The sequence below is a fragment of the Chionomys nivalis genome, chromosome 14 (assembly GCF_950005125.1).
Source record: "Chionomys nivalis chromosome 14, mChiNiv1.1, whole genome shotgun sequence".
Lineage (NCBI taxonomy): Eukaryota > Metazoa > Chordata > Mammalia > Rodentia > Cricetidae > Chionomys > Chionomys nivalis.
Genome location: NC_080099.1, coordinates 15,785,481 through 15,812,601, shown reverse-complemented (window position 1 = coordinate 15,812,601; position 27,121 = coordinate 15,785,481). Strand labels below are relative to the sequence as shown.

General features: G+C 42.8%; 1 protein-coding gene across 2 annotated transcripts in view; it reads left to right on the top strand.

The window, feature by feature from the left end:
* Positions 1-8,686: 8,686 nt before the first annotated feature.
* Positions 8,687-27,121, top strand: part of Mbd2 (methyl-CpG binding domain protein 2) — a 53,256-nt gene continuing 34,821 nt past the window's right edge. The window contains exons 1-2 of one of the 2 annotated variants that reach the window (XM_057789006.1): positions 8,687-9,380; positions 19,395-19,554. In XM_057789006.1, coding sequence (XP_057644989.1) covers positions 8,836-9,380; positions 19,395-19,554 — 705 coding nt within the window. In that variant the 5' untranslated portion in view covers positions 8,687-8,835. The remainder of the gene's footprint in view (positions 9,381-19,394; positions 19,555-27,121) is intronic. The other variant, XM_057789005.1, reaches the window with a different exon arrangement.

Here is a 27,121-nt window from a genome sequence, read left to right as displayed (position 1 = left end):
GAGCAAGGACCACATGGGAGGGAGGAAAGGGAAAGGGAAAATAATTTTATATTCTAATCTCAAAAGAGAAAAAGAAAAAAGAAAAAAATCAAAATATAGGGATCACAAGAGACAATTTCTTAGAACTCATTGAATGTGAAGGATTTGTAATTGTCTTTTTTCTCAAATTTGAAAAAGACATTACTTTTATAAGGAAAAACAATAAATTATTGAGGACCCCTTTTCTTAATTGTGTTAAATGATTATTCTCATGTTGTTTAAGTATGTGACATTATTTTTTTGTTGTTGTTTATGGCCCTTATTACTTATGTAAAGTCTGAAAAAAATTTATATAAAGTACAAGAAAAAAATCATATAAATATTTATCAAATTAAGGCAGTTTTCTGTTATGGAGGATTCCTCTCAGCAGAAGCCCATCACTTAGATGTCGATAACAGTCATCACCAGCGTAGGTACTGTCTTACAGATGACAGGGAGTTCCAGCTACCTGTGTTGGGGGGAAATAGCAGAGCTTATGTTCTGTGTACTCTGCCAAAACTTTACCATTCACATTTTATATGGCATCCGTTCCTTCTGTCAACATCACTCAGAGTATCCTGGCTTCTTGACAATTAGATTAAACTCGGGCAGTGATGGTGTGGAGGGGCCTTCTACACATGTGTTGCTTTTATTGGTTAGTGAATAAAGAAGCTGCTTTTGGCCAATGGCTTAACAGAATATTGCCAGACTGGAAAAGCTATAGAGAGAGAGTAGGTGGAGTCAGTGAGAAGCCATGTAACCGCCCACAGGAGACAAATGCACCAGAATCTTGCTGGTAAACCACAGCCACGTGGCAATACACAGATTAATTGAAATGGGTTAATTTAAGATATGAGTTAGCCAGAAATACACTTAAGCTATTGGTCAAACAATATTGCAGTTAATACAGATTTCTGTGTGATTATTTTGGGAGTCTGGGTGGCAGGAAAATGAACAAGCAGCCTTCCCCAACACAGTGAAACAGGGTAGTTACTGCTAAATAGGTCTATTGTGATTGCATACTATGGTTTTAAAAAGTGACATTATTGTTGAAAAGAAAAAATCATGTTAAAAATATTTCCAGGGGCTGAAGAGATGGCTCAGCAAGCAGTTAAGAGCACTGATTGTTCTACCAGACGACCTGGGTTCAGTTCCCAGCACCCATATTATGACTAATAGCTATCTGTAGCTCAGTCCCAGGGGACTCAACACCCTTACCCATACATACATGCAGACCAGTGTGTGTGTGTGTATGTGTGTGTGTATACTTAAAAAATTTTTAAATGTTTTGATAGAGAGTTGGAAAACTGAGTCTACTGTGTATTTCATTTGTAAAAACAATGATCATGGGGCTCTTTTGGTAGGCAGAGAAGAGGACAGTTGCTGTGATGTAATCAAGTTCAAAGGTCATATTTACCTTTTATTTATTTATTTATTTTTTGGTTTTTCGAGACAGGGTTTCTCTGTGGCTTTGGAGCCTGTCCTGGAACTAGCTCTGTAGACCAGGCTGGTCTCGAACTCACAGAGATCCGCCTGCCTCTGCCTCCCGAGTGCTGGGATTAAAGGCGTGCGCCACCATCGCCCGGCTCAAAGGTCATTTTTAGTACCATAATCTCTGAAGCTTGAGCTTTTTCAATGTACCAAACTGGAGATTAGAACCCAGACATAAATGGTCTATTGGAACAGTTTTTTGCTTCCACCAGGGGGTGACAGAAAATCCTTCCTGTAGACAGTGACTACATGTTGGTTTCGCAGCCACTCAGACCCAAATAATCACACAGAAGCTATATTAATTACAACACTGTTTAATTTATTATCTCAGTCTTCTTATTAACTAACTCTTACATTTTTTAAATGAATCCATTTCTATTCTTTTATATTTTAGCACAAGGCTCATGGCTTGCTACTTCTTGCTTCTTGGGCATCTGCCTAACTCCACCTTCTTTCTCTCTGCATTCAGTTTTGTTTTCCCGCTTAGCTCTATTCTGCCCTGTCATAGGCCAAAGCAGCTTCTTTATTAATCAGTGGTAATAAAGCATTCACAGCATTCGGAGGGGAATTCCACATCACCTTCCGGTTCTGCTAACACCTCTTAACCACCCTTCCCTCTCCTCCACCCAGTCCTCCCTGGCTGCCTCCTCTAATCTAGTAGTTCTGAACCCAGGAGCTCACACTACACTTGAGGACTGTCTGAACCATAGCATGGCTTGCGTGTTAGCAAATAAGGTGTTTGGTTGCATGTGCCCATGATCATAGCTCCCAGGTAACAAGAAGTCTGGAGATAACAGTTGCCAGACGTCATTCAGTAGCTTTATAATGTCACTGACTCTTCATCTTTGGTTCTGTTATTCTTCTATCATGGGTCTTTTATCTTTGTGTTCTTTGCTTCATAGTTGCAAAATGGCTGTCACACTATTCAGAAATCATATCTATTACTTTAGTAACATACGGAAGAGGGCAATGCCATCGTGTCTTCTCTTATTTTAAACAAAGAGGGAAATGCTTTAAGCCTTCCCACTTCTCTTCTGAGGAACTCATCTGAGCTACAGTGAGAAAGCAATTCACATTTTCTGGTTATCACAGTGGAGGTGGGCAAGGGAGCTAGAGTTTGATACTGAGTGCTCAGTGTTGCTCATTATTGTGTCTGCCACAGATAGGAACAGAAAAGGTGTTCTCCTCTTCCTCCCCGGGGGTGCAGAAGAAGGTGTGACAACAAATGATGCCTGGAGGCAAGCAACTGTGACCAACAAGTCTCCCACCAAAGAAGCTCTTCCAATCAAGAAACCAGTAACTTCCTCTGGGGCTAGAAGAAGAGTCTAATAGTAAAGTCGCCCAATACCTAAAATACATGTACTGTTTTGTATTTAGAATATTGGGAAGACAATGCACTTTTCATAATCCTAGGGAAATGCCTTTTACATCACTTATTAAAGAAGTCTACCACCATTGTGAGGCTGTGACCAAATTTTGAGATTTTTGCTTTTCTTTCAATGTCAAAGATCTTGCTGGTTTATATTAGGGGGAAAAACCATAGACCCAAGATTATGTATGAAATCTGGCCCATTTGTCAAACAATAGAGTTTTGCCGACCTCTGCTTTCCACTCCCCAGGTGGACAGGCAAGAACTAAAACACCAGCTGTCACCCTGAAAGACTATCCGCTCTTTCAAAACTGTTCTCTTTGTTTACCAAGAGGAGGTTAAGCCAATAGCAAAAAAAAAACTAATTAAAAAATACACTGTTGTTATATTTTATTACGAAAAAAATAGAACGATTCAGGGACCAAAACCTCACTGTTAGGAAGGGAGGCCTGGTTTGAGATCTGTGCTCTTCACTGACTAGCAGACACTCTCGAAGGGGTCTTCCGGAGTAACAAAATAACCAAAGAAGAACTAGAATATCGAAATGAGAGTATCTGTGTCAGTTGAGAACATCATTGCCCCTTTCCCCCCCCCCCCCCCGCTGCCTCCTGAGCTCAGAGGCTAAGGACTAGAAATTGTAAGACATTGCATAAGAGGGGAGAGCGACCAAAGAGGCGGCCTCCAGCTCTAATTAGCAGGTCTATGATTCACTGAGTTGGCACAACTACTGTTCACCTAATTTCCAACGAAAACAAAATGCTGCTGGCGAGGCCTGTCAAAGGCCTAATGACACTTTCAAGTACCCATGGCATAAATAAAGTTATTTTTTTTTAAACAACCATCCACTTGGAATGACTACAGAGCAATTTCTCCCTGAATAATTCCAACTAAGAAGAGTCAATTATCTGAAAAGCGGGTGAGAACAAGAAGGGGTGAATTTTGAACCGCAGAAAAATCATTTACGAAATGACTTACATATCTAAAATTTCTGCTGCCTGTAACATTATCCGTGAGCGCTCGTGGCTAATGCACAAGAGTATAAACGTACACACTGCCAGGAGACGAAAGTGGATCGTTAGGTGTAAGGACCATGAGGCAACACTTGATATGCCAAACTGTGGTTTTGAACCATTATCTGGCCTGCAAAACACCAGAATGTTCTGACACATGATCCACCTGAAATCATTCCTGGCAGAGACAAATGCTGAACACCTGTTATCAATGCAAGCCACCCCAAGATCTCTGAGGGCAGAAGCCCTTGAGCCCAGGGGTCCCAGTCAGTATAGTAAAAGTCTGTCTCAAACAACTAAAAAAGGAAACAGGGGCTGAAGAGGGAACATTGGGTAGAGTGGTAACATTGCGTCAGAGATTACATCTCAACAAGACAGAGTTCCTGCCTGCAACTGGCTCTCCCAGGGTCTCAGTGTCTCACATGAGAAAGTGCAGAAGCGGTCGCCGGATCCCGAGCTCAGAGCCTGGTTTGCTAGGCTGTCTAAACCCTCCCTGTTTTCCCTGGTTTCTTCACCTGCACACCTCTGCCACTCAAAGCTGCACTTTTCATCTAGCAGAACCGGTCTGCAACACCCCCATCCCATTTCTCTATAACCCCCGCTTTGTTCACAGAAACCGTCCTTACCGCGCCAGGTCTCCACATCCGCATAAACTCCCTACTTTTATCCCTTCTGCTACTCGGCCATAAAGGCGCGGCCCTCACCCACATGCTGGGCTTTATTGGGATCATTTAACTTTTTCTCTCATCGGCTCACACATTTCACGGTTCTTAGTTTCACTACGGTCTCCCTAGAGCCTGTTGCTGGGCCTTCCTGACACCTGCGAAGGGCTCGTCAGGTACCTGTTGCGTGCACTGGACGAATGCGCCTCATTTTAAAGTGTGTACTCTCAAGAGTAGCATGCCTACCATGCTATGGACTAGGAATAATAAAAGCAGTTAGCTGCCCTGGGAAACATGTAACACATATTTTATTTCATTAAAAACAGACCTCAAATTCAGTTTATAAACATTTCGGTGTATGACAATAACTTTTTTTTTTTTTTATGTAGTCCCTTCTCCAACAGCTTTGACTCAAAGTGTCCATCTTTCCCTATAAATGGTACAGGATAAATGTCATAAAATAGGTTCACGAAACTAGACTCTACTTCACAACTGTCCCTGAATTTAAATATCTGTATCTGTGTGTCTGCTCATTTGACTTCAGGTTATTTGACTCCTAACAGTCTCTAAAATTATATGCACACACATTTTTATTTTTATTTGGAATCAGGTATAGATTTCTTCTGGGAGTACTTTGCTTTATATTTGGCTAATTTATAATTTACCCCTAAACTGTGGCATTTTTTTTTTTTTTTTTTTTAGCATATCTTTTAAAAGCATCAGCCCGTGATTTGGACTGATGACCCTAGTACGGGAGCCATCTCTCTGTATTAGGGAGTAAATGACAATGTTGGTGGCACATGATAAGGTCCTGCCGTGAAAACTGCTGGTTGCTCACACTTGTTCTATGGAGAACAGAGGCTGGGGTTAGAAGGAAGATTAAAGACTAACATGGCGAAGGCTGAAACCCTGAGGAAGAAGTCTTAGAGTTGGATGTGAAACACCCAGACCAGACAGATAGGGGGACAAGGGCTCTAGGCCAGGGAGGCCGACCGCTGTCCCCTCCCACTTGGACCTGCCCTACTAGTTTCTTGTCAACTCGATACAAGTTTGAGTCATTTGAGGTGAGGGAACGCTACTGAGAAAATGTCACCAACAGACTTTTCTGTATGCAAGCCGGTGGGCCGTTTTATTGATTAAAAATTGATCTGGGAGGGCACAGCCCACTGGGTGGGGGGTAATGCCATCCCTGGGCAGGTGGTCCTGGGTGGTCTAAGAAAGCAGGCTGAGCAAGCGGTAAGAAGTAAGGCAGTAAGCAGCTTCTTCCATGGCCTTTGCTTCACTTCCTGCCTTAAGGTTCACACCTTGGGTTCCTGTCTCGGCTTCTGTCAATATTGTGACTCGGAATATGTGAGCCAAATAAACCTTTTTTCCTCTCCAACTTGCATTTGGTCATGATCTTCTATCACAGCACTAGAAACAGACTAAGACATCCCTCACACCCTCGAGAGCCATATGTACGCCACCATTGGTTTCTCTTATGTCCTGGCTTGTTACACAGCTAACTGTAATAGACTAAATTTTAAGAACTGCTTCTAACAAAAGACTTCCATCTCAGAAACTGCAGACTACCCTGTAGACAAGGAACTGAACATGACACAGCCAAGAAAGACTGAAGCTACATCTTGGTGGCTGTGATAGAGCTAGCTCTCTGCCCCAGGTAAACTAAAGGCTGGTCACGTAGTTGTGGGGACAAAGGAAGCTTAGTTTAATTAACAGCACTGGCAAGACACCTGCAAGGTCAGGCGATAGTAACACTGTCCAAGTGACTAAGAGTTATCAGTCAATAACTAACAAAGTTGGAATAAGAGATGGACAGAGGAGAGGGTCAGCCACCTCTAACTGGGTAAGCACCACATGAACAGCTCATGACCATCTTCCTGGCTGGGCAAGCACGGCATGCATATAGCTTGTGATTCTTACATTTTCTCAGCCCATGATAGCACAGATTAACCGATTTCAGTAGACATTCTCTCAGTCTTTGTCCAAATTCTGCCATTGCCCTATGAAAACCTCCCAACAAAGGAGTTCCAAGGCTTTTTTCTTCTCTTGAAGCCCTCCTTCTCAGGGAGATTTCTCTCACTTAATTGATTCCTTTTCTATCAATCTTCTCAATAAAGTTGAAGCTGCTTTGCACAGTTCCATGAGAGCCCACGTCTTTAAGTTTTATTCCTCCGAGACAAGGAAGTCTATTCAGCGTTTCAGAAAAGTCTTGCCTTTGGTCACTACGTAAGTGAATGGCCAACATCTCGGGTCCCTGGTTCATGCCAACTGGATTGTAAAAGGTCTCATAGCTCCCAACCCTGCATTAATCCAATTCTGAAACATTCCTAGATCTTATGAGCCTTTATATTTCTTCCAACTAGCTCAAGACCCCTCCCCCGTAAGTCTTAAGGGGCCTTTAAAAAGACTTGATGGGATTATAGTAGGAAAAGTCACATGTGACAATAAAGCTTCTGAAATCCCTAAATGTATTTTTCTTACTAGAGGAACACTAAATGGTATTTGCTGGAATTGAGTAAATTGAATATGGTAGAAGTTAAAATAATGTCCTTAAGTTCATGTGACTTACTCCATTAAAATGCATTTATAGGCATGACATAGGTACAAAACGGAAATGTAAAAGTTTCCAGAAGTATATATTTTCCCATTTATGGTCTCACTACTGCTTCCAAAGAGATTTTGCTCGTGTCTTTGTAGTGCTGGGGGTAAACCCAGGGCCTCATGTACGCTTGTTTAACACAGCGCTGAGCTGTATGCCTAGCTCGGCTGTCTCTTTCAGTTTCCACCCAGACCAATGACTTTGAAAGCATAGTTCCAGGACTGACCTCTCTGTGACCACCCAACTCTTTGCTGGCTATATTTCCAGATAGTTTACCTGCAGGGAGTTATTATTTAGTTTATCTTTAATCAACTACATTAGAAGTTTATGATTGGGCTCAAAGTGAGGTTTGTGTGTATGAGTTACTGTTTGCATGCCAGACAAACCAGTTTTAATTTTCTATTACATTACATTAAATACTCGTTTTTATATGTTAAAATTGGTCTTAAGTTTTAGGTTCTCTATGTTCAGAAACCCAACTTTATCCAGTCTGACATGGTATATTTCAGTCTTCCAAGTATTTCATAGCGCATCATCTTGGATTTCAATAGCACATCTCTGGAAAGAGTAGACAGTTATAAAAACCTAAAATTCTTTAAGCCTGTCTTGGAGTGGCATATACCACTGCAGTTCTAACTACGTGGGAGGCTGAGGCTGGAGGATCATTTGATTTCAAGAATTTAAGGCCAGTCTGGACAATACAGCAAGATCCACCTCTCAAATATGAGTAAAACATAACTTTCTAAAACTTAAATCATTCTTTAAATAGAGTTCCATTATCCTTTAAAATTACTCCAGAATAATGAGTTGGCTGACTTAGAAGAATTATACCCAGATTCCTGAAGGTGTAGTTTTGTGGATTAAATTGGACTTTCCACAAAAGATATATTGACCAAGTGAGAGGCGACGGATATTTTTATGTGAGACAAAGGTTTTAAATCAAGAAAAGACCCCCGACATGAGATCAATTCTAGATGAACTCAAGGATTTTAGACATTCTACGGAGAATCTAGAAGCCAAACCCTTACCACTGAAGAGAGTATTCCAAATTTTCCCCCTTCCTATACCCTGAAAACGTCCTAGGAGAAGTAGTGGCCCTGACCCCAAGCGCTGGAGGGCACTGACAACCGTTTCGTGGGGGAAACGGCTTCATTCGTGCAATCTGAAGTCCTTGGGGAAACCACGGTGGATAGGAGGCTATGGCGTTCCAAGAACAGCTGAGTTTGAAAATACAAAATGAGACCTGTTTTGTTTGTTTACCCCTTACTTGAGGGAGCAAACCCAGGTAAGCGCTCACGACGGCTACAGTTTAACCCTACTTGAAACAAAGTACCCGGGTCACCCAGGACACTGGCCAGCGCGATTCCACCCGACCAAGGTCCAGCACCCCGCGCGCGCGTCCAGTGGGGGTTGGGCCGGAAGGGCGCGGCGGGGGCGGAGCCGGTGGGCGCGGAGGGCGTGGCTCCGAGGAGGCGGAGACGACAACATGACCGGGCCTAGAGCTTGGAGGACCTAAGAGGCGAGGCCGGGGCCACGCCCCGGGCGGGAGGGCCGCTCTGTGCGCGCCCGCTCTATGATGCTTGCGCGCGTCCCCCGCGCGCCGCGCTGCGGGCGGGGCGGGTCTCCGGGATTCCAAGGGCTCGGTTACGGAAGAAGCGCAGAGCCGGCTGGGGAGGGGGCTGGATGCGCGCGCACCCGGGGGGAGGCCGCTGCTGCCCGGAGCAGGAGGAGGGGGAGAGCGCGGCGGGCGGCAGCGGCGCTGGCGGCGACTCCGCCATAGAGCAGGGGGGCCAGGGCAGCGCGCTCGCTCCGTCCCCGGTGAGCGGCGTGCGCAGGGAAGGCGCTCGGGGCGGCGGCCGTGGCCGGGGGCGGTGGAAGCAGGCGGCCCGGGGCGGCGGCGTCTGTGGCCGTGGCCGTGGCCGGGGTCGGGGCCGTGGCCGGGGCCGGGGCCGGGGCCGGGGCCGCGGCCGTCCCCAGAGTGGCGGCAGCGGCCTTGGCGGCGACGGCGGCGCGGGCGGCTGCGGCGTCGGCAGCGGTGGCGGCGTCGCCCCCCGGCGGGAGCCTGTCCCTTTCCCGTCGGGGAGCGCGGGGCCGGGGCCCAGGGGACCCCGGGCCACGGAAAGCGGGAAGAGGATGGACTGCCCGGCCCTCCCCCCCGGATGGAAGAAGGAGGAAGTGATCCGAAAATCAGGGCTCAGTGCTGGCAAGAGCGATGTCTACTACTTCAGGTACCTCTCTGAGGGTGTGGGGGTGGGGTGGGGGTGCAGGGTCAGGTAGGGGTCAGGGGTCACGAGCTGGCCTGGGCAGGGGTTGCAGGATTAGAGCAGAGTCCTGAAGGTATATGACAAGGACCGGGTGAGCTGGTATGGGGAGGGGGTGCTGAGGCCCTTGACAGAGGTTAGACCTCAGTGGAGTGAGGGGCACAAGTGTCTGAAAGGTGAAGAAGGCACGTTCTGCAGGAGACTTCCGGGAAAAATGGTTTGCGAACGAAGGGTTAATGGAAAGGATGGTTAGGCTATGAAAGGGTTAAAAGAAGGTGTAATTCATCGAAACTCTAAAACCCAGTCACTGTTGGCGCCTGTCCCAGCATGTCCTAGATTCATCATCAGAAGTGCGTTTAATCGTGCCCGTGTGGAAGAATTAGCCATCTACAGGAGGAAAGTTTCAGTTAACTTTGTAGGATCCAGGGAGGTCTCACGTAGAAGTCGGCATTTGTGACTCCAGGAGCCGTGTGGAATGCTTTGGCGTGGCAGTCTGTCCTCGTCGTTGGACAAAGGAAGTTGTCAGACTCCCAGACCAACATTTGTTTCCCCAGTGAACATGGGGCAGTGTCTGGAGACATTTCTGGATCTCACCTGGGGAGAAGGTGCTGTTGGCGTTGTGAGGGAAGGCCTGAGGTGCTGCGGTGCTGCAGTAATGAGCTTCCCCCAAGTGCGAGCCAGGAGTACAGCTGAGAAATAGAGCCGAAGTGCTTCAGGGTTTTTCACTTGAATGTCATCTTGCAGTACTGTGGTTACACTGTTGACGCCCTTCATTTGTGATGGGTGGCAAGCTCAGGAAAGGGTCAGTGGCCACAGATACCAGTGGGATTATGAACAAACTAAATGTTCCTCCACACTTTCCCATTTATCATTGAGTACAAACGTGTTATATTCAGTAGCTTGGAGGACCCTGGGTGGAATGGTTTTCAGGCAGTGTAATATATTTGAGTGTTTGGGAACTAGTTCTTAGTCGTTCAGAAGCTGGAATAACGTGAAAATTTTCCTATTGGTCATTCAACTGGCGCCGGGGAATATTGCTTGGGTATAGTAGTTCCAATTCATACATGTGAACAGCGTTTAAGGGGTTAAAAAGTTGTGTACAAGCATGCATCAAAATACATGAGTGTAGTTACTGCTGATGTACGCATAGATATGAGCATATTGTTTTCCCTTTCTCCTTGGTGGTGCTGGTCAAACCCAGGGCCTGGTCCATCTACAGACAAGTGTTCTGCCACTGAGGAGCATCGCCAGACCCTGAACACATTCTTGCCCGATGCTCAGATACAGGAATGATTAGCTTAGAAGTTAAAAAAAAAAAAGTGTTGCGTTCCAACTCATTCATTATGTTTGAGACAACTTATTTTTAGTGCTGGGGATTGAATTTATTCCTTGCACTCGCTGGGCGAATACTATAAACTGTGTTACGTCCTGTTCCCCTGCCCCCCTCTGAAAATTTTGTGGCAAGCGCCTCACCGAGTTTCTCAGCTGGACTTGAATTTGCCTGGAGCTGGTGATGCTCTTGCACAGCCCCCTGGGGTCGCTGGGATTACAGTTCTGTACCAGCAGGCCTGGCGTTCAGAAAGCTCCAAGTATGAAGGTGATTGTGTGGCTTTCAGTTTGTCCATCACTGCTCAGTGCAGTGCTATCATGTTGCTAAAAATAAAACAGTAGCTGCTAGCTAGATGTAGTGGCCCACGCCTTTAATTTCAGAACTCAGGAGGTGAGGCAGGCAGAGTTCCTAACCTGGTCTACAGAGCAAGTTCCCTGCCTAACAGCCAGGATTACACAGAGAAACCCTGTGTTGAAAAACAAAACAAGAAATTAAAAGCAGCTGCTGTTAGATACATTTGTTTCATTTAATGCTGCTTACAGTTCTTCTTTGCTTAGGGTTTGTTTTATTGTTACCTTTTCTAGTAGGCAGGCTGCACAGGCTTTGTGTGAACTGCTGCTGATGTCTTGGAGGCAGTTATATTCGACAGGAGTCTTTTGTATCTGGGATTGAATCTGTTCTCAGTTGAGCATTGTAGAATTTGTATTTCATTGCTTATGGAGCTTGTCTTACGATATAGTTTGCTTGGTTTTGGAATGTATTTATTCAAATGAACTTTGCATTATAGAAAAGCTTGTTTTTTTTTTTTTTTTCCTTTTTTGGATACATAGCTGGAAAAGAAATTCAAAAGTCAAACTGGGTGTGGTTGCGCATGCCTGTAGTGTCAGCTACTCAGGAAGTTGAGGGGACAGGATCACTTGAGCCCAGGAGATTTGATCCAGCCTGGTTAATGTAATGAGACTCTTGTTTCTAGAAGCACAACTTTAGAAGCTGGTGAGATGGTTTGGCAGGTACAGGTTCTTGCTGTCAAGCCTGATGACTGAGTTTGATCCCTGGAACCCACCCGGTGGAAGGAGACTGATCTTAGAGGGTGTTCTCTAGCCGCCTCCTCCTTGCCATCACTACACCCTGGCCACCACATATACACCAAGTATTAAATACACACACACACAGACACCAGCCGGAGCTTTGGACTGTTGTGCTTATTTAGGGCTAAAAGACTGTTGTCTGTGGTTTGTTGTCCTCTTGTGAGATGTTACTCTGTTGCCTGCTGTGACTCTCTTCAGAGGCTGTACTATGGACGCATAAAGTACAGCATGAAGCTTGTACCGCATTAGTTTCTTTACTTGTGATGGCAATTTTCTGTGATGGATTATGGTGATGGACCAGTGAAACTCAGTTCACACTACTTTTCGGCCTTAGTTTTACATATTGGTGTCTATGTGGTACCTGCCTTAAACCAGGAGCTCAGAATGTCTGCTAATGGTAGGTTGAGTGGGAACCCTCCTGCTGGTAATGTGAACACCGTCACCCAGCTGTTCACATAGATTCTAACATTACTAACCCCCGAATTAGCCTGCTCCTGGGGAGATTAATTTGAACTAAGCCATGCCTATTTACTGAGGGTGTGCCCAACACTTATTAATATTGGCTGACTTTAATGCACAGGGAAAGCCTCAGGTTTTGGTGGAATATGTTTTGGCTGCGTCTTGAAACTGTAATAGAAGCACTTCTGGTTGCCAGTTAAGCACTGTAATTACGCCTTCTGTCAGGATTACTGAGATAGTGCTGTGGCGGTTCATATATTATCATCCAAAGCATGTTTTCAAAAAGGGTGTGGTTTGTTAAACTACTGGGTCCACTGGTACAGGTTCTGAAAAAAATTCATTGCCACATTTGAACCCATAAAGCAGTAATTTTCTTATTGGCCTTGTGATCCTTCATTTCCAGGATTTGGCTTTTTGTGCAACACATACTGGTTTGTGTTTCTGAAATACTTTCCTCTTCATAGGGTTCCTTAGGACCTTGTTCTCTCTCGCCTTCTCCTTTCCCTCTGTGCAGCACTTGTTGGCCCTGGTACTAGGCATATAATCCCAGGCTGGCTTTGAAGTCGTGACAGTCCTATCTCCGTGCCTCCCAAATGCTAGAATTGCAGGCACACACTATCGTTCTTGGCTGGCTTCACTTTCTTGAACTAAAACGAGCAGGACTCAGGTGTTGCTGAGGTCCATAAAAATCACAAATGATCTAAATAGAAGTAGGAGTCTTCAGAGGAGGCAGCTGGGTATAAGATTAGATCTGGGCACGGTTCTCTACCTCCTGGGTCTAACAGTGGTGCACTGGGAACAAACCACAGTTTTCCCCATGCTCTTGTTTGTCCACTTATCTGATTATCTGATTGTCACACGAACCTCAGAATATTTGACACAAGGATTAATACTGTCCTTGCTCAGGTAACCAAATAGGCAACACATTCAGTAAGGAGATACCATTAAGTTTCTTTTTGCTCACAGTTCCAGAGGCTACAATTCATTGTGGCTGGGAAGGCCCAACCTTCAGTATTTGAAGCAAATTTAATACAGTATAATTTCATTCATAAAGAACTTCTTCAGTAAGTTGCTTGTGTCCGTAAGACTGAAACATGGAAATTTTATAACCACACATAGTTCAGTATTGCAAAACGAGAAGAAAAGTCAGCAGTCACATCACGATTACTCCTGCCACAGTGGTGCTCTCTCCATGGGTTCAGAGGAGGGAAACACATTTACTGTGAGGGATATGGGGTCTTCATGGCAGACAGAGGATGTTAGGTTTATAAAAGTAGGAGTCTCCAGAGGAGATCTTGGAGTTTGGAGTGTTGCATCATAGACCAGGTAAAAGATGGGCCATTCAGCTCATTCTTGACAGAATGAATTAACTAACATGGTTGGAACAAAGGTCATGGGGTAAGAGAAGTGGAAAGTAGGGTTGAAAGGTTGAAGGAGCCAGGTTACAGAGCCTCAGATGCAGTGCTAATGGGGAAAATCCACTGAACACTATCAGTTTTATATTTTAAATTTATTTTAAACTTACATAAAATATAAAATTATGTACTTATATATTCTAAAAACTAAGTCTACGTTGAAGGCTTTTAAAGAGTAGCTATGGTTCAAGTGCCCTGCTTTAGGATGGACATTAGGATACTTTAGAATGCAGAAGCTAGCAGATAGTCTGTCATGGCGACCTGAGGTGGTTAAGAACATGTTGACTGTAGCCTTGTGCAGGATGGGTTCAAAGGTGATTGGTAACCGATCAGACATGGAGAATAATATGAAAGTCGATAGCAGTCTACTGGGACATGCTGTGCTGCAGGGGCTTCTGAGTGTTCATTTTGGGGATGAGTGCGTGTGCAGGGGTGCAGAGGAGCTGTGAGGAATAGCTGAGTCAGTCTTCCTGTCACTGCACAGTGTTTTTGGAAGCAGGAGTATGCATTTTTAAAAAAATTATTTGGCAATTTTCTGACAATTAGGATTTATACTTAAGTACAAAAGATAATTCGAGGTTTACATTTTAGCTTCAGATAAAATTTGGTTTCTTGGGGAGTTGTTTTTTAATGTTACAGAAATCTTTTGCTTTGAATGTTTACTCAAGTTTGAACAAATTAAAGGGGTGGGGTAAAGAAACAACTTAGAAAGTTTAAGGGGTAGAGAGATGCTCAGTGGTTAAGAGCACTGGCTGCTCCTCCAGAGCCGAGCGTTTCCTTCCCAGCTCCACATGGTGACACTCAGCTGTCTGTAGCTACAGTTCCAGGAGCGACAAGGGCACTGCAGACATGTGGTACTCAGACGTACATGCAGGCAAAATGTCCATACATTTAAAAACATAAAAGTATTCTTTTAAAAACTTGAGGTTTTGGTTAATCTTTTCCAGTGTTAAAATATATAGAAGTTTTGTGTGTGAGAGGGTTTTCCTTAATTCCTTACAAAGTTCTTGATTGTGGTGGGTAGCCCTGTAGTTCTGAGCGCGTTCTTCGTCAGTGTCACTAGCCCTCTACCTCTGAGAGGCCCTGTGCCTTACAGACTGCTGTGTGTCAGTCATTCCACTGGAGAGACTGCCATGCCCGCAGCTCATCTGTCAGAAACGGCCTTGAAGATAGGGTTGTGTGGTCTTTGTAACAGCTACTAACGCTGTAGCTCACTTGTCATCAACATGTGTCCTGCTGTTAGCAGAGGGGCTTCCGAGGATGGGTTCAGTTGCACACTGCAGGTCTGTGGAGACGGTGGCACAGTAGAATGCAGTTGTCTGCTCAGGAGATGACGGTTCCCGGTGGGTTCACAATGTGACAGAAATGCAGATGCCACTAAGCATTCTGGTATCTCAGGTACAGTTTCTAGATTTTCTTTTACATAAAGTTTCTGGGTAGTTATATTTAAGAATCTCTAACATGGAGTTATGTTTAACAGTCACTTTAAGCAGTTTGACAGAAATTAAAGGAGTCTGGGTTCAAGTGATGAAATGTCTTCATATGAACTGAGATTCGACTCATAGTTTGATTTTTAATTAAATAGTGGATAACAAATTAAGTGCACGATTGCAAGTTAGTTCAGGAATGGGGTAGGTTAACAGGGAAATTTTCTTTGTGGTTGAAACTGAGATAGTATTCATTACTTTGGTCAGAGCAAACTGAAAATGACTAATCTATTCACCAATCTACTAGTGTTAAAAAAAGCAATACTGTAAACTTAAGTTATGAATTGATATTTCTAGAATAAGTAATTGACATCCTAGAATAAAAGCTTAGTCACTTTGCAATTCCTAGTATTTTTGTGATGTGGACGGGTAGCAGTCATCTTAGAGGGTGATGGGAATGTAGTCCCTGTCTGTGCTCAGCCGGGCACTCAGGGTCAGTGCTGCTGTGCAGCTGGTGTGAATCTCATGAACACATTTCCTACTTAACTGTTCTCTTGGGCCTTGTCCCTGTCTCCTACAGAGCAAGGTCCCTAGTGTTCAAATTCCCTGGGGCAGGCAGGTTTACTTTCTTGAAGCTTGTTTCTGAAAGGACAGTGGCTTGTCCTGAGTTTCTTCATGGCACAATCTACCAGATGCCCTGCAGAGTCTGTCTGTATGACAGGAGTGAAGCAGAACTTGGGAGGCACCACTTGATATTGCTGATCTTGCAAATTTCTGCATTTTACCCTTCTTGGATTGTAATTAGTGGAGTATGTGAGAGTTTCATCCTGGGCCTTGTGCTTGCTGGGCCAGCTCTGTACCCCTGAACTGTGTTTGCAACCCAGAATAGTCTTGAGAGTGAGTCCTGTCCTTGGGTATTTACATCTCTGGAGGCCGAGGCGAAGTGTCCAGAGTAACCTCCTTAGTGAGTTTTGCTCTGTGGAAGCCTTGACACTGAGGTACTGGCATATTTTTTTTAAGCAACTTTTAACATACAAGGAAACACCTCTTGCACATTCAACTTTGAAATTCATTGGTTCTTCCCAAAATGACTTTCTGTTTATCTCAGCCACATGCTAAGCAGTGTGGTGCTTATCTTTTTGGTAAAAGTTATACTGCCTGAATATTTTCAAGTTCTGAAAATAAGTCAGCTGAAAGAAGATCCACACTGGAGCTCAAGTTTTTATTGCATTAAAAGGATCTTTAGGCGGATATCTGATTAAGAATTGTCATTTTATTTTGTAGAAATATATTTTCTTGTTCTTTTTTATATACTGGAGATACTGAACCTAGGGCCTTGCAGATGCTAGATGAGCATCCTGCTACTGAGCTATATCCCTCTTTCCTTCTTAAAGCCACTAGGCTGGGCTTGGACACTCTCTTGTTCAGCATCTAAGTAGCTGAGATCACAGCATGCATTACTGGCTTAGCTTCCTTCCTCTCTCTCTCCCTCCTTCATTCCCTTATTCAGTACGTGTTAAAGATAGTTTATCAGGATGTTCTTTATCAGTTACATGACTATTTGATAACAAGGACTTCATGGGTATTCTAGCTTAATTAAAATTATAATCATATAGATGGCTGATAAATACAATAATTATAATTTTTTTAGATTAATTTGAGTGATTTAGTAAGATTTATGTAGTAAAACTGACTAAGGTGAAATTTTTATTTTTAATTTTAAGTATATGATTCATTCCAGCATTCCTGCAAAAGAAAACTACATTCTTTCTTACTCAATTGATAGGTTTCTTGCTCTCAGTTATTTTGTTCAATGGTTGCCTTTGTATAATGACTTTTGAGAGTTTATCAAAAGGGGTTTATAGCCAGGCGGTGGTGGCGCACGCCTTTAATCCCAGCACTTGGGAGGCAGAGGCAGGCGGATCTCTGTGAGTTCGAGACCAGCCTGGTCTACAAGAGCTAGTTCCAGGATAGGCTCCAAAACCACAGAGAAACCCTGTCTCGAAAAACCAAAAAAAAAAAGGGGGGGGGTTATAATATTTGATTGTTGGAAATATATAGGAATCAAGGAAACATACAAGAATTGTAATGAAATAAAATTTCAGAGGACTGCAATTGTTTTTCGTTTGGATTGGAGAATAACAAGGCACATGATGATTTAGGTGGGCTCGAAGGACATAATATCTCATTGACAGGTTCATTCCATCTGGAAAGATAGATAGACTGTACCTTTGGAATCAAAGGTACATGGCATACTTCAGTGACTGAGGTTGTAATTTAGGATACCAATGTCGACAGGATAAAGTCTGCAAACAGTAAATTTGATTGAGTTCTTTTGATGATGTACTAAGGAGGGGAAGGCATTTTGTCAACACTGGGGAATCTGAGAATTTGAATTTGGTGCTGGATGGGTGGCGGAGGAATATGGGAGATGAAGGTTGTTAGTGTTCATCCAGCTTGGAGGAGTAGATGCTACATGGGAAGTGATGCCACTGGCAAAGATTGGAAGCGTGTGGTTGATAGTGATGATTGAGCTTGAGGCAGTGTTGAAGTACCCTGATGGCTTCGCTTGTGGTGCTATGCCTGTTTTCCAGTGTAAAATGCAGTTGGATTTGAGATAGTCTGTGTGTGATCATATCTTCTTTCCCAGACTGGATTTTGGTTTTGGCTACTTTACTTACTCTCTTACGGTCTGGTTGGTGTTGGTTGTAATCTTCATCGTTAGTTGAATTATGTAACCTTTGAATTGTATTCCAAGAGTACTTAAGTCATGGGATTGTGAACAGCAAAGGTTAATAGGTCTTCTAGCCGTCCGGAGTCTGTGTTGACAGAATACCATGCAGTGTGACAGATGACATGCTTTGTTTCTTAGACCTGAGACTGAAGTTAGTTCTGTTCAGCATAATGTTGTGTTGTTTTGTTCCCCAGTGTTTTAAAGTTCTTTGTTGACTTATGTTTTACTTATTTTGACTAGTTAGTGCAAGGTTAAATTCTAGGTGTGGTATGCCAGCCTCTGTGAGATGCTTTCTGAAGTTCTAAGGGGTTTCTTCTGCAGAAACAGTCACAGTTTGTTCTAGCTATTTGGTTTATAAAAGTTTTTAGATAAGACTTTAGGGATATTGCCCCTAAAAAGCAATTTCTTACAGATTAATGACACAGAAATCCTTTTTAGGGAGTCTGTTCTCTGCAGTTCTGGCACTTTTACAGTTTTCCATCTTTGGCAGTTCTTGTTTATAAGAAGTAAATTACTTATTTATTTATTTATTTATTTATTTATTTATTTATTTATTTTTTTTTTGAGGCAAGGTCTCATAGCCCTGGCTAGACTAGAAGTACCCTTGTAGTTGAAGCTGACGTTTTGCCTCCATCTTAAGTGCTGGGATTACAGGCCAAACCTGTGCCATCACACCTGGCTAAAAAGAAATTATTTTTGATAGGCTTATTTTACTTATTTTTTTTCTTTCTTTAGATCTCTGTGCTTTTTAAAGTTTTGCTTTTGAGATTATAATATAATTGCAACCTATCTCCCCTTTCCTCCTTCCAAATCCTTCCATATATTCCTCTCAGCTCTCCTTAAAATCCATGGCCTCTTTTTTGGTTAGTTATTATTGCATGCATATATACATTTATATCCCTAAATATAACCTGCTCACTTGATATGCTTATTTTAGACAGTTTGTCAAACAAAAGTCATGTCAGAATTGTATAAATAGGTTCACAGATGTTCTTGTTTTTCTTTTTAGTTGTAGTTTTAGTAGAAGCATTTACACATCAAATTTTTTTTCTATTATAGATACCATAAGTTTATGCCAGATTATGTGGAGTCCAAATTCATATTTTAAACTAGCTACTGACTTTAACAGTTTCTGAGCTCTTGACATTGTGCATAAACCAGTGTTTTCAAAAGACAGTTTGGAAAGAAGTTGGTGGGAATGCAGACTCTTGTAGGGAGTGTGCTTCATGGGCTGTGCTCATCTCTCAGGCAGTTAGCTGGGTAATCTGTAGCAGTATGTGCAGTGTGCTCCAGCGTGCACCAGGGAGAGCTGTATTGAATGATACACTTTCTCTCTGCAGAAAGTTAAGACGTTCCTTCAAGACTTATAGTAATTCCAAAATGAAACTCAACACATGTAATTGTAATTTGTAACAATCAGGAACAGAAATTACTGTTAAAAAAGGTTATGTAGGAATGTATCTTTAAAAGGCTATATAGAGGCTATTAATATTTCCTTTTGTACAAATAAACTTTTTTTTTCTTTTAGCCCGAGTGGTAAGAAGTTCAGAAGTAAACCTCAGCTGGCAAGGTATTTGGGAAATGCCGTTGACCTCAGCAGTTTTGACTTCAGAACTGGCAAAATGATGCCTAGTAAATTACAGAAGAACAAGCAGAGACTGCGGAATGATCCTCTAAATCAGAACAAGGTTGGTGACTGTACTCTAGCATAGAGGTGCGCTTCCCAAGCTCTCCAGACCTGTTTCCTGTGCCATCGAGATCTCCCTTGTCTGAGTTTCTCTCCCCACTACAGAGTATTTTAAAACTTACAAGTGGGGTGTATTTTTCTGTATTTGGAAGTGCTTGAACAGAGAAAGTGTGATTGTACACAGTAGAGAACAACGTTTCAGTGTGTCGATAGACTACCAGCCTGTACTATACATCGTGGTTTTTAAAAAGCATATTTCTTCTGTTTCCTAAAAAGAGGCAGCATTACCACATCGTGTGTAACTGCATAGTAATTTGGAAGTTCAGAGTCTCAGGAGGGCAGTGCGACACTGACTTTGATGTTGACGATACCGACTCAGACATTACTGTTTTCATCCTCAGAGATTTGTTTCCCTAGCCCTTAATTCTCTGGAACTGCTTGGTTGATTATTATATAGCAGTATAAACAAGTCATATTTGGATATATTAATTTAATTTGATTAAAGCTTTAGTGTCTTAAAAAAAAGGTTCTATTCTTCCAAGAACAACTGGCCTTGTATGACCCACAGACAACTCATTACATGGTTCCTCTAAGTAGTGACCACCCATAGTGCTGAGTTGGGAGTTGAGGGGGACATCACCACTCCTGATGCCTACACCAGTGGTTTTAATGACTTTGTTATCAGTTAGTTGTTAAAGGTTTTCATTCCTATGTATTTTAGGAGCCTGTGTCTGTGCGTCACCATCTCCACTTTCTCAGGACAGTCTTGTAAAATAGAGTGAAAGCAGAGTCATTTCATACATAGGATTTGACTGATGTAACCCTGCCGGACCCTCAGGAGTGCAGCATTCAGACAGGAACCAGACTTTGCACTCCGGCAGGCATGGGCTTGGTGAGCTGGCTGTGCTCCGTGTTAGCTGATACAATCTATCATAGTGTAATATCTGATACAGATAAACAACTTTCTGAGGTTGAAGCCTCTGAAGGCCTGAGACCTTTTGGAGAGGGTAATAAAACTTCTCCCATAGTGTTATTGTGAAAATGAAGTGGGGGTTTACATAAAAACATTTAGCAAAATATTGACCTCTGCTATTTCCTTTTTCCCCCTCCTAAATTGTCCTTTCCCTAAACTGCAGCCAGCTTTCTGAGCAGCACGCTACCCTGCTTAGCATAGTGTTCAGTTTAGGAAGCTTTCTGACGCAAGCCCTTTTCCTTTCCTCAAGCATATACACACACTAGTGTACGTGTGTATACACGACAGTTAAGATTTTCTAAAACTGCCCTTTTAAACTCTAGCACAGTAACACTTGTGTACCTACAGAAGGATCTAATTGTTTATGAAATGACGAGAATGCTTGTAAATTTTCCTTTTGTTCCTAGAGTCACATTTTAGCCTCATTTAATGCAATTTAAAGCTTTACTTCCTGACAGTTGTGGTTCATTAAAAACCAAATGCTAATTTGTCTCTAGTTTGTGTGCATCTCTCTGCTCTAGCTGCTCTGGACCGCTCATCACCGCAGCATGGCATGCGCTTTCAGGACCTGCTTGCTTCTGTGCAGCTCCCTCTGCTTGGAATGTGCTTCCCCTCCCCCTCCATCTGGCGAACTCCTCAGCTGAGGCTCTCTGCTCCATTGCCTGCATCTCTGAGAATCCTGTCCCTTCTTCCCTGGTGACTGCTGTGCTTGGCCCTTGCATTTGTGCCTGTGCTTCAGCTAGACTGTGAGCTCTTTGGGAGCAAGGACTCTGGTTGGTTTTGTTCTGTACAGTAGCCCCAAACCTTGCACATAATAGCCTGTTAAATAAACACTTGATGTTTGATTCACTAGCCACCTGATTCTAGAAGTTTATAGTGGTAATAAATGTTATTTAATAAATTCGTGTAACACAAGTTTGAGGTGCCTTTCATTTTCATTGTTTTTGACATTCTGTGTGAAGTTTGTGGTGCCTGGTCTTGCCTTGATCTGAGTTTTAGGTAACTACAGTGGGAGTTGTTATAATTTGAAAAGCAGACTGCCTTTGGAGTAGCACTATTATTACAGGCAGAAAACATATTTGTGGTGTAGTTAGCTGAATGCTGTTGTTTTTAGTGATAGTACCGTATAAAGAAAGCTACTGGGAAATGTAGCTGACAGGAGTCTCTATATGCGATTTAGCTTGGCTAAAGTATATTACTCATTTTTTTTTAAGTTTAAAGAAAATTAAAACTGGGGATATAGTCAGTGAAGTAAGGTTTTAAATAGGATTGACCAACCACAAACTGTGATCTTGACATATGTCTTCTATATTAAAGAGCTTATTGCTAATGGGTATTTTCAAGTGTGATTGGAAAGACTGCTTGGAGGACCTTTGCAGAGTGGGTTTAATTACGTTCCAGCGGGCAAGTAGGGTGGAGTAGTGGGCATTGACTTTGGGTTCATACGCACTGCAGCTCTTGTACTTGTCTCTGCTTTTCTCAAATTTTTTCTTAACCCCCCCCATTGATTGCATTCTTGGTTTCATTGTTCTTTATTGATTTTTCTTGCCACTGCTGTAATTATTTGTAGGCATCCCCATCTCTCAAGGTGATAAAATAATTGAAATACCAAGTAGATTACTGAAGATGTCTCTGGAGCTAATGGGGGCAGGTAGCTCACAGTAGTGTGAAAGTGACCAACTGGCATGTGGTGAAGTGATGGCAGTGTTCTCACAGTGGAGCATGCTGGGATGTAATTGTTAGCTATAGCCACACATGTGGCTTATGTATGGTTACATGTGCTTCGTGCTTACCCTGTTGGACAACACACTTTAGAATGAAAAGACGAAATCTTAGCTTTACATGTAAAATACTTTGTGCGTACACACACACACACACACACACACTTAGACACACACTTTCAAAGATACCTCAAAGTTTCAGAGATGGCTTTGAACATTTTAAGGAGACAGTCGTGACAAGGTGGTAATTTTGGGTGAGTGAGATGGCTGAGCAGGTAAAGACCCTGGTGCCAAGCCTGACGATCTGAGTTCCATGTCCAGGACCCACATAGAGGTGGGAGAAGAGGGTGTGTGTGTGTGTGTGTGTGTGTGTGCGCGCGCACAGCAGGGAGAGGGAAGTGGGAGAAGAGGGTGTGTGTGTGTGCACGTGCGCGCATACAGCAGGGAGAGGAAAGATAGGGAAAATAAATATTAAACATTTAAGACAAGATAATTTCTAAAATTTAGTTGGATTTATCCTGGGATGCACTACATTAGGTTGTGAATGCAAAGCATATTTAGGGAATTTAGGGAGCTTGCTTCTGTTCAGTTCTACATTAGACTAAATTCTTTATGTTTCGTTGTTTAATGCTGTAATATAAATGTTTTAGAAATGAAGTGCAAATAACCTGGTGTTAATATGACCTATGATAAATTTTGCATATTCCTTACAATAATTACTGTTTGGAACAAGTCCATTTCCAAGTTTAACTTAATAGCATGCCACTACCTTGGAAGGACACAGTTCTTTCATTGCCTTCTTATGCTTTTTCAGACGTGGTACTTTGAAAAATAGAAATAGAAGCTTCCAATTTTATTTAATTTTTAAATTATTTTTTGGGAGAGGTCAATTCTGTGTCAGATCCACTGTCTTGAATTCCTCATGAATTATCTTGGGTGGTAAGAATAGTAAGTTATTGTGATTTATAGGCATAGGCTTGGAACTGTATGACTGTACTCTAGATCCCCAGACACACCGAGAAGACACTTGCTTCAGTTATTCTCACAAAGTTATCAGACATATAGTTTATAGCTCAGTAGTGTCGCTCAGGGCAGCAGCTGTAAGGTTTAAAAAAGCTTATAAGTTAGTGGGTAGTTGCACTTCAGTTTAGACTTGTGTGCAGTTTGGAGGATGGATTGGAAAGGCCTGAAGCTGGACGTAGGCAAGCTAACTGGGCCGTTTTAGTCTAAAAAATTAGTGGACCTAAATTAATGCCTTGACCTGAGGTGTAGAAAGAGGAGAATCAAGAAATCAGTAGGTTTAGGTGCCTGCTGGTCACAGGGAGAGAGAATCAACACTTTCTAAAATCGTGACTTTGGTCACTGCTGTGTTCTGGTCATAGTTTGTCTCCTAGAGGTTCTTGTCTGGAGACTTGGCCTGCAGTACTTTGGTTCTGAGGTGGAAGAACTGTTGACAGGGTGGAAAGTAAGTAATACGGTTCCACTTTTATAATGGATTAATGGCCAGGGTTCTGGAACATTGTAGATTTTGTAGGCATTCGTATTGCAATGGGTTCTTCCCAAGCCTAGCCCTTCCCTGTCCGCTTGCTTCTCTGTACAAGCTCCTTATACTTGCAGACCGCTACTCTGACCTGTTGTTATGGCCAGAGGCTCACACCAGGGTGCTGGCACCATGCTTCGGATTCTCCAGGAAATAAGATTGTGAGCTAAATTAACCCTTTTTAAGTTGCCTTATCCCAGGGTATTTTGTTATGTGCATGCATGTGTGAAGTTATCCATGGGATGGTTGGTGACAAGGGAGAACCTGTGGGTTGGGATGAAGCTGATGGAGTTACAGTAGCTGTGTTTCTTGGGCTCTCATAACTTCATGTGAAGATTCCTACCCTAGTTTGTCATTTGTCATTTATTGTACTCAGTGTTTAGACAAATAGGAAAGGTACTTTTTCATATTGCAGAATGCAAATGAGATGAATAAAAAATATCCTGTGGAAAAATGACAAGAACTTTCCCAAAGGTAAGAACAAAGTCAGGAAAATGTAGTATTACAGAAGCATGGGGAAATCAAGGAAGGTAAAGACTACATCAGAATTGGAATGGACCTGGTGACCTTTATAGAGCCAATTTCCAGGGACTGGAAGGGTTAGAAAGCAGGTTTTATGCCATGTCTTTGAAAGTTTTATAATTTGGATTTATTGTTAGCTGAAATAGCGTGGGTAAATAGTGAAAGGCTAGCCAGCGCAGAGTGTTGCCCTCCTGCTAATGTGTTTCAGCTCCTGGCTCTGTTTGTTTTTGTTGTTCTTCCTCTTTGTATGTTCTTTTAGGTCATATGCAAATATAAACATACTATATTTGTATGTTATTATATGTGCATATTTTAACTTCCCTATAAAATGGTTAGAATGACTTTTCCTAAATATTGAAAGACAGCTTGGAAGGAAGCAGAACGAGGATGGAGGGTTGTAGCTTGAGGATGCATGCCTTAGAAACTTCCAGGATCCTTTGGATTCAATGCCATAATTTTTTTTGGGGGGGGAGTGTTTCTCCTACAGAAATTTTATCTCCATCAGAATTTCAAAGGGATCTGTACCTGAAAAACTTATCCATTGGTTTGTTTGTGTTAAAGAAGGAAGGAGAGCAAGGTGTGAGGGGGAAAAGAGGGGCCAGGCCTTTGATGTGGTTCAGAATAACCATTTGCTTGATTATGGACTTCTCAGTTATTGAGTAAATGTCTGAGGGTTCTATGGTCAATTCGTCATCATAACCATACTTTGTATCACCATACAAATACTGTGGTAAGAACTACCCTTTAGGTTCAATATTCCTAGAATTTCCACTCTAGTTGAATACAAAGAGAATATGTCTCCTGACCTGTAAAACTCCACCCACTGGTTCTGTTCCATGCTCTGCTCGTTACGTGCTATGGGAACTAGGCTGAGAATTTAAAAACATACACAGATAGACGGGGACACAGGTCATCCTTGATACAAGAATGCCCACTTTATTGTACTCAGGGGCAGCTTATATAGGGCTCTGGCTATGCCCCAGCTCTTGGGATCTTTCGCTGCAGACTCATCAGAACCCACTCCACTGTCGTCAGGGTCTCCTGCTCAGAGCAGCTGCAGGCTGCTCAGAGCAGAGGAAAACAAGTTGTTTACAGGAAATTCAGGGTCTGGTAGTCCGCAGTCCCCAACACTGACCTATAGAGAAAGTGACTGAAGTCTCTTACAAAGATCCCTGTGCTCTGTATTTCTTGCTGGTTTGAGTGTCTTAGTGCCTGTAGGAGTATAGAGACTGAATGAGTACTCCACAGGTGATAGAATTAGTAAGACAGGGAAGTCTTTGCAAGGAGTTACTAGTGTTTATATTAAGTGTGGGTCCATATCGAATATAGAGCACTGTTAATTTGATATGAAATGGAGAAAAGTGGAAGTGAGGAAATAGTTTTGTCTAGTGAGGAATGGCCAAGGCTTGGGAGACGTGTGATGCTGAACACAATGGAATTATTAATGGGATTTGCTAGCAGATTGGATGTGGAGACTAACAGAAGACTTGAGGTGAACCCTTGCATTTAAATGGAGGGGGTACTGAAAGCACCCTAGGGGAAAATAAGGCTGGATAGAAGTGAACTGATAATGTCAGTTTGAGGTTCCTGGAATACTTAGATGCAGATGCTGTGTGTAGTGGGCACACTGCTAGAACAAAGGTAAGCTGGAAAGTCACTGGCACACGTGATATTCCCAGTAATGAGACTGGTGAGTCCCAGATACAGGCAGGGATCCAGCCCTGAGAAGCTCTGGAGTTTGGCTAAGGTTGATGGAATCAGCAAAAATGGGTAGTAAAAAAGATTACTAGTTAGTAAGGTGGGGCAAGAGAAAAGAAAGGGAGAGCAGAAACCTGCTTCCTGGTCCTTAACACACTGTTTGGAGGGGCCCGGGAGGGCTAGAGATGGCTCGAGGGTGAGTACTTGCTTTCTCTGTAAGCCCAGTGATCTGAGTTAGATCTCTGTAACTTATATAAGCATGAAAGGAGAGAACTGGTTCTCTTCTGACCCCTACTCATGTGCCATGGCACAAGCACCCCTCCAATAATAATGCAAATGATTTAAAAAATTAATAAGAGAGGTTAACATGTAGTTCAGTGATATAATGAGTTTAGGGATTGTTTCTTTTATATTCTAAGTTGGAACAGACAATGCTTCTTATAACAATTTTGCGGCAGATCTTATAGGTTACATTTAATTATATTTTCCTTTAGTACTTTCAGGTTCAAGACAGAAAACGACTACTTAGACTGGAGCTGTACAGTAGGACCAAATGTGTGGTGGCATTTTGCCTCTAGTTAGCTTATTGTATGCAATTTTCAAAGTCTGGGCAAGCATGAGTCTCAGTTTGGAAATACTGTAGAGGAAGTCTCAGGTGGTTATATTTGAGTGGGATGGTAAGTCACTCATAAAATACTAACTATGCAGTGAGCTAAGTAATGCAAAGGTGACTGGGTGATATTTTAGGCTGAGTGATGAGAACAGGTTTCTCTGCTGGTAATTTTCAGACTGAGCTCTGGGTTACAAGTGGCCATTCTTCAGAAGTTGAGAGGGAAGTATTCTGTACAGAGGAAAGAGCCAGTGCTAAATTGTTAAGAAAAGATGCCCCAGTATGTAAGGGCAGAAAGAAGGTCAAGATGCTGGAGTTGAGTGAGTAGAGAGGTACCCAGCTGAGGGTAGAGAAGCAGACGGGTCTACTGGGGCTTTATGCCGGCACAGGAATGGTGAAGAGTGCTGTGTGGAGGTCCTGGTGGAAGCTGACGGTGTAGGAAACTGCATTGGTGTCATCACATACCGTTCTATTTGACCTGTAGATGAATCTTTTGTAATAATT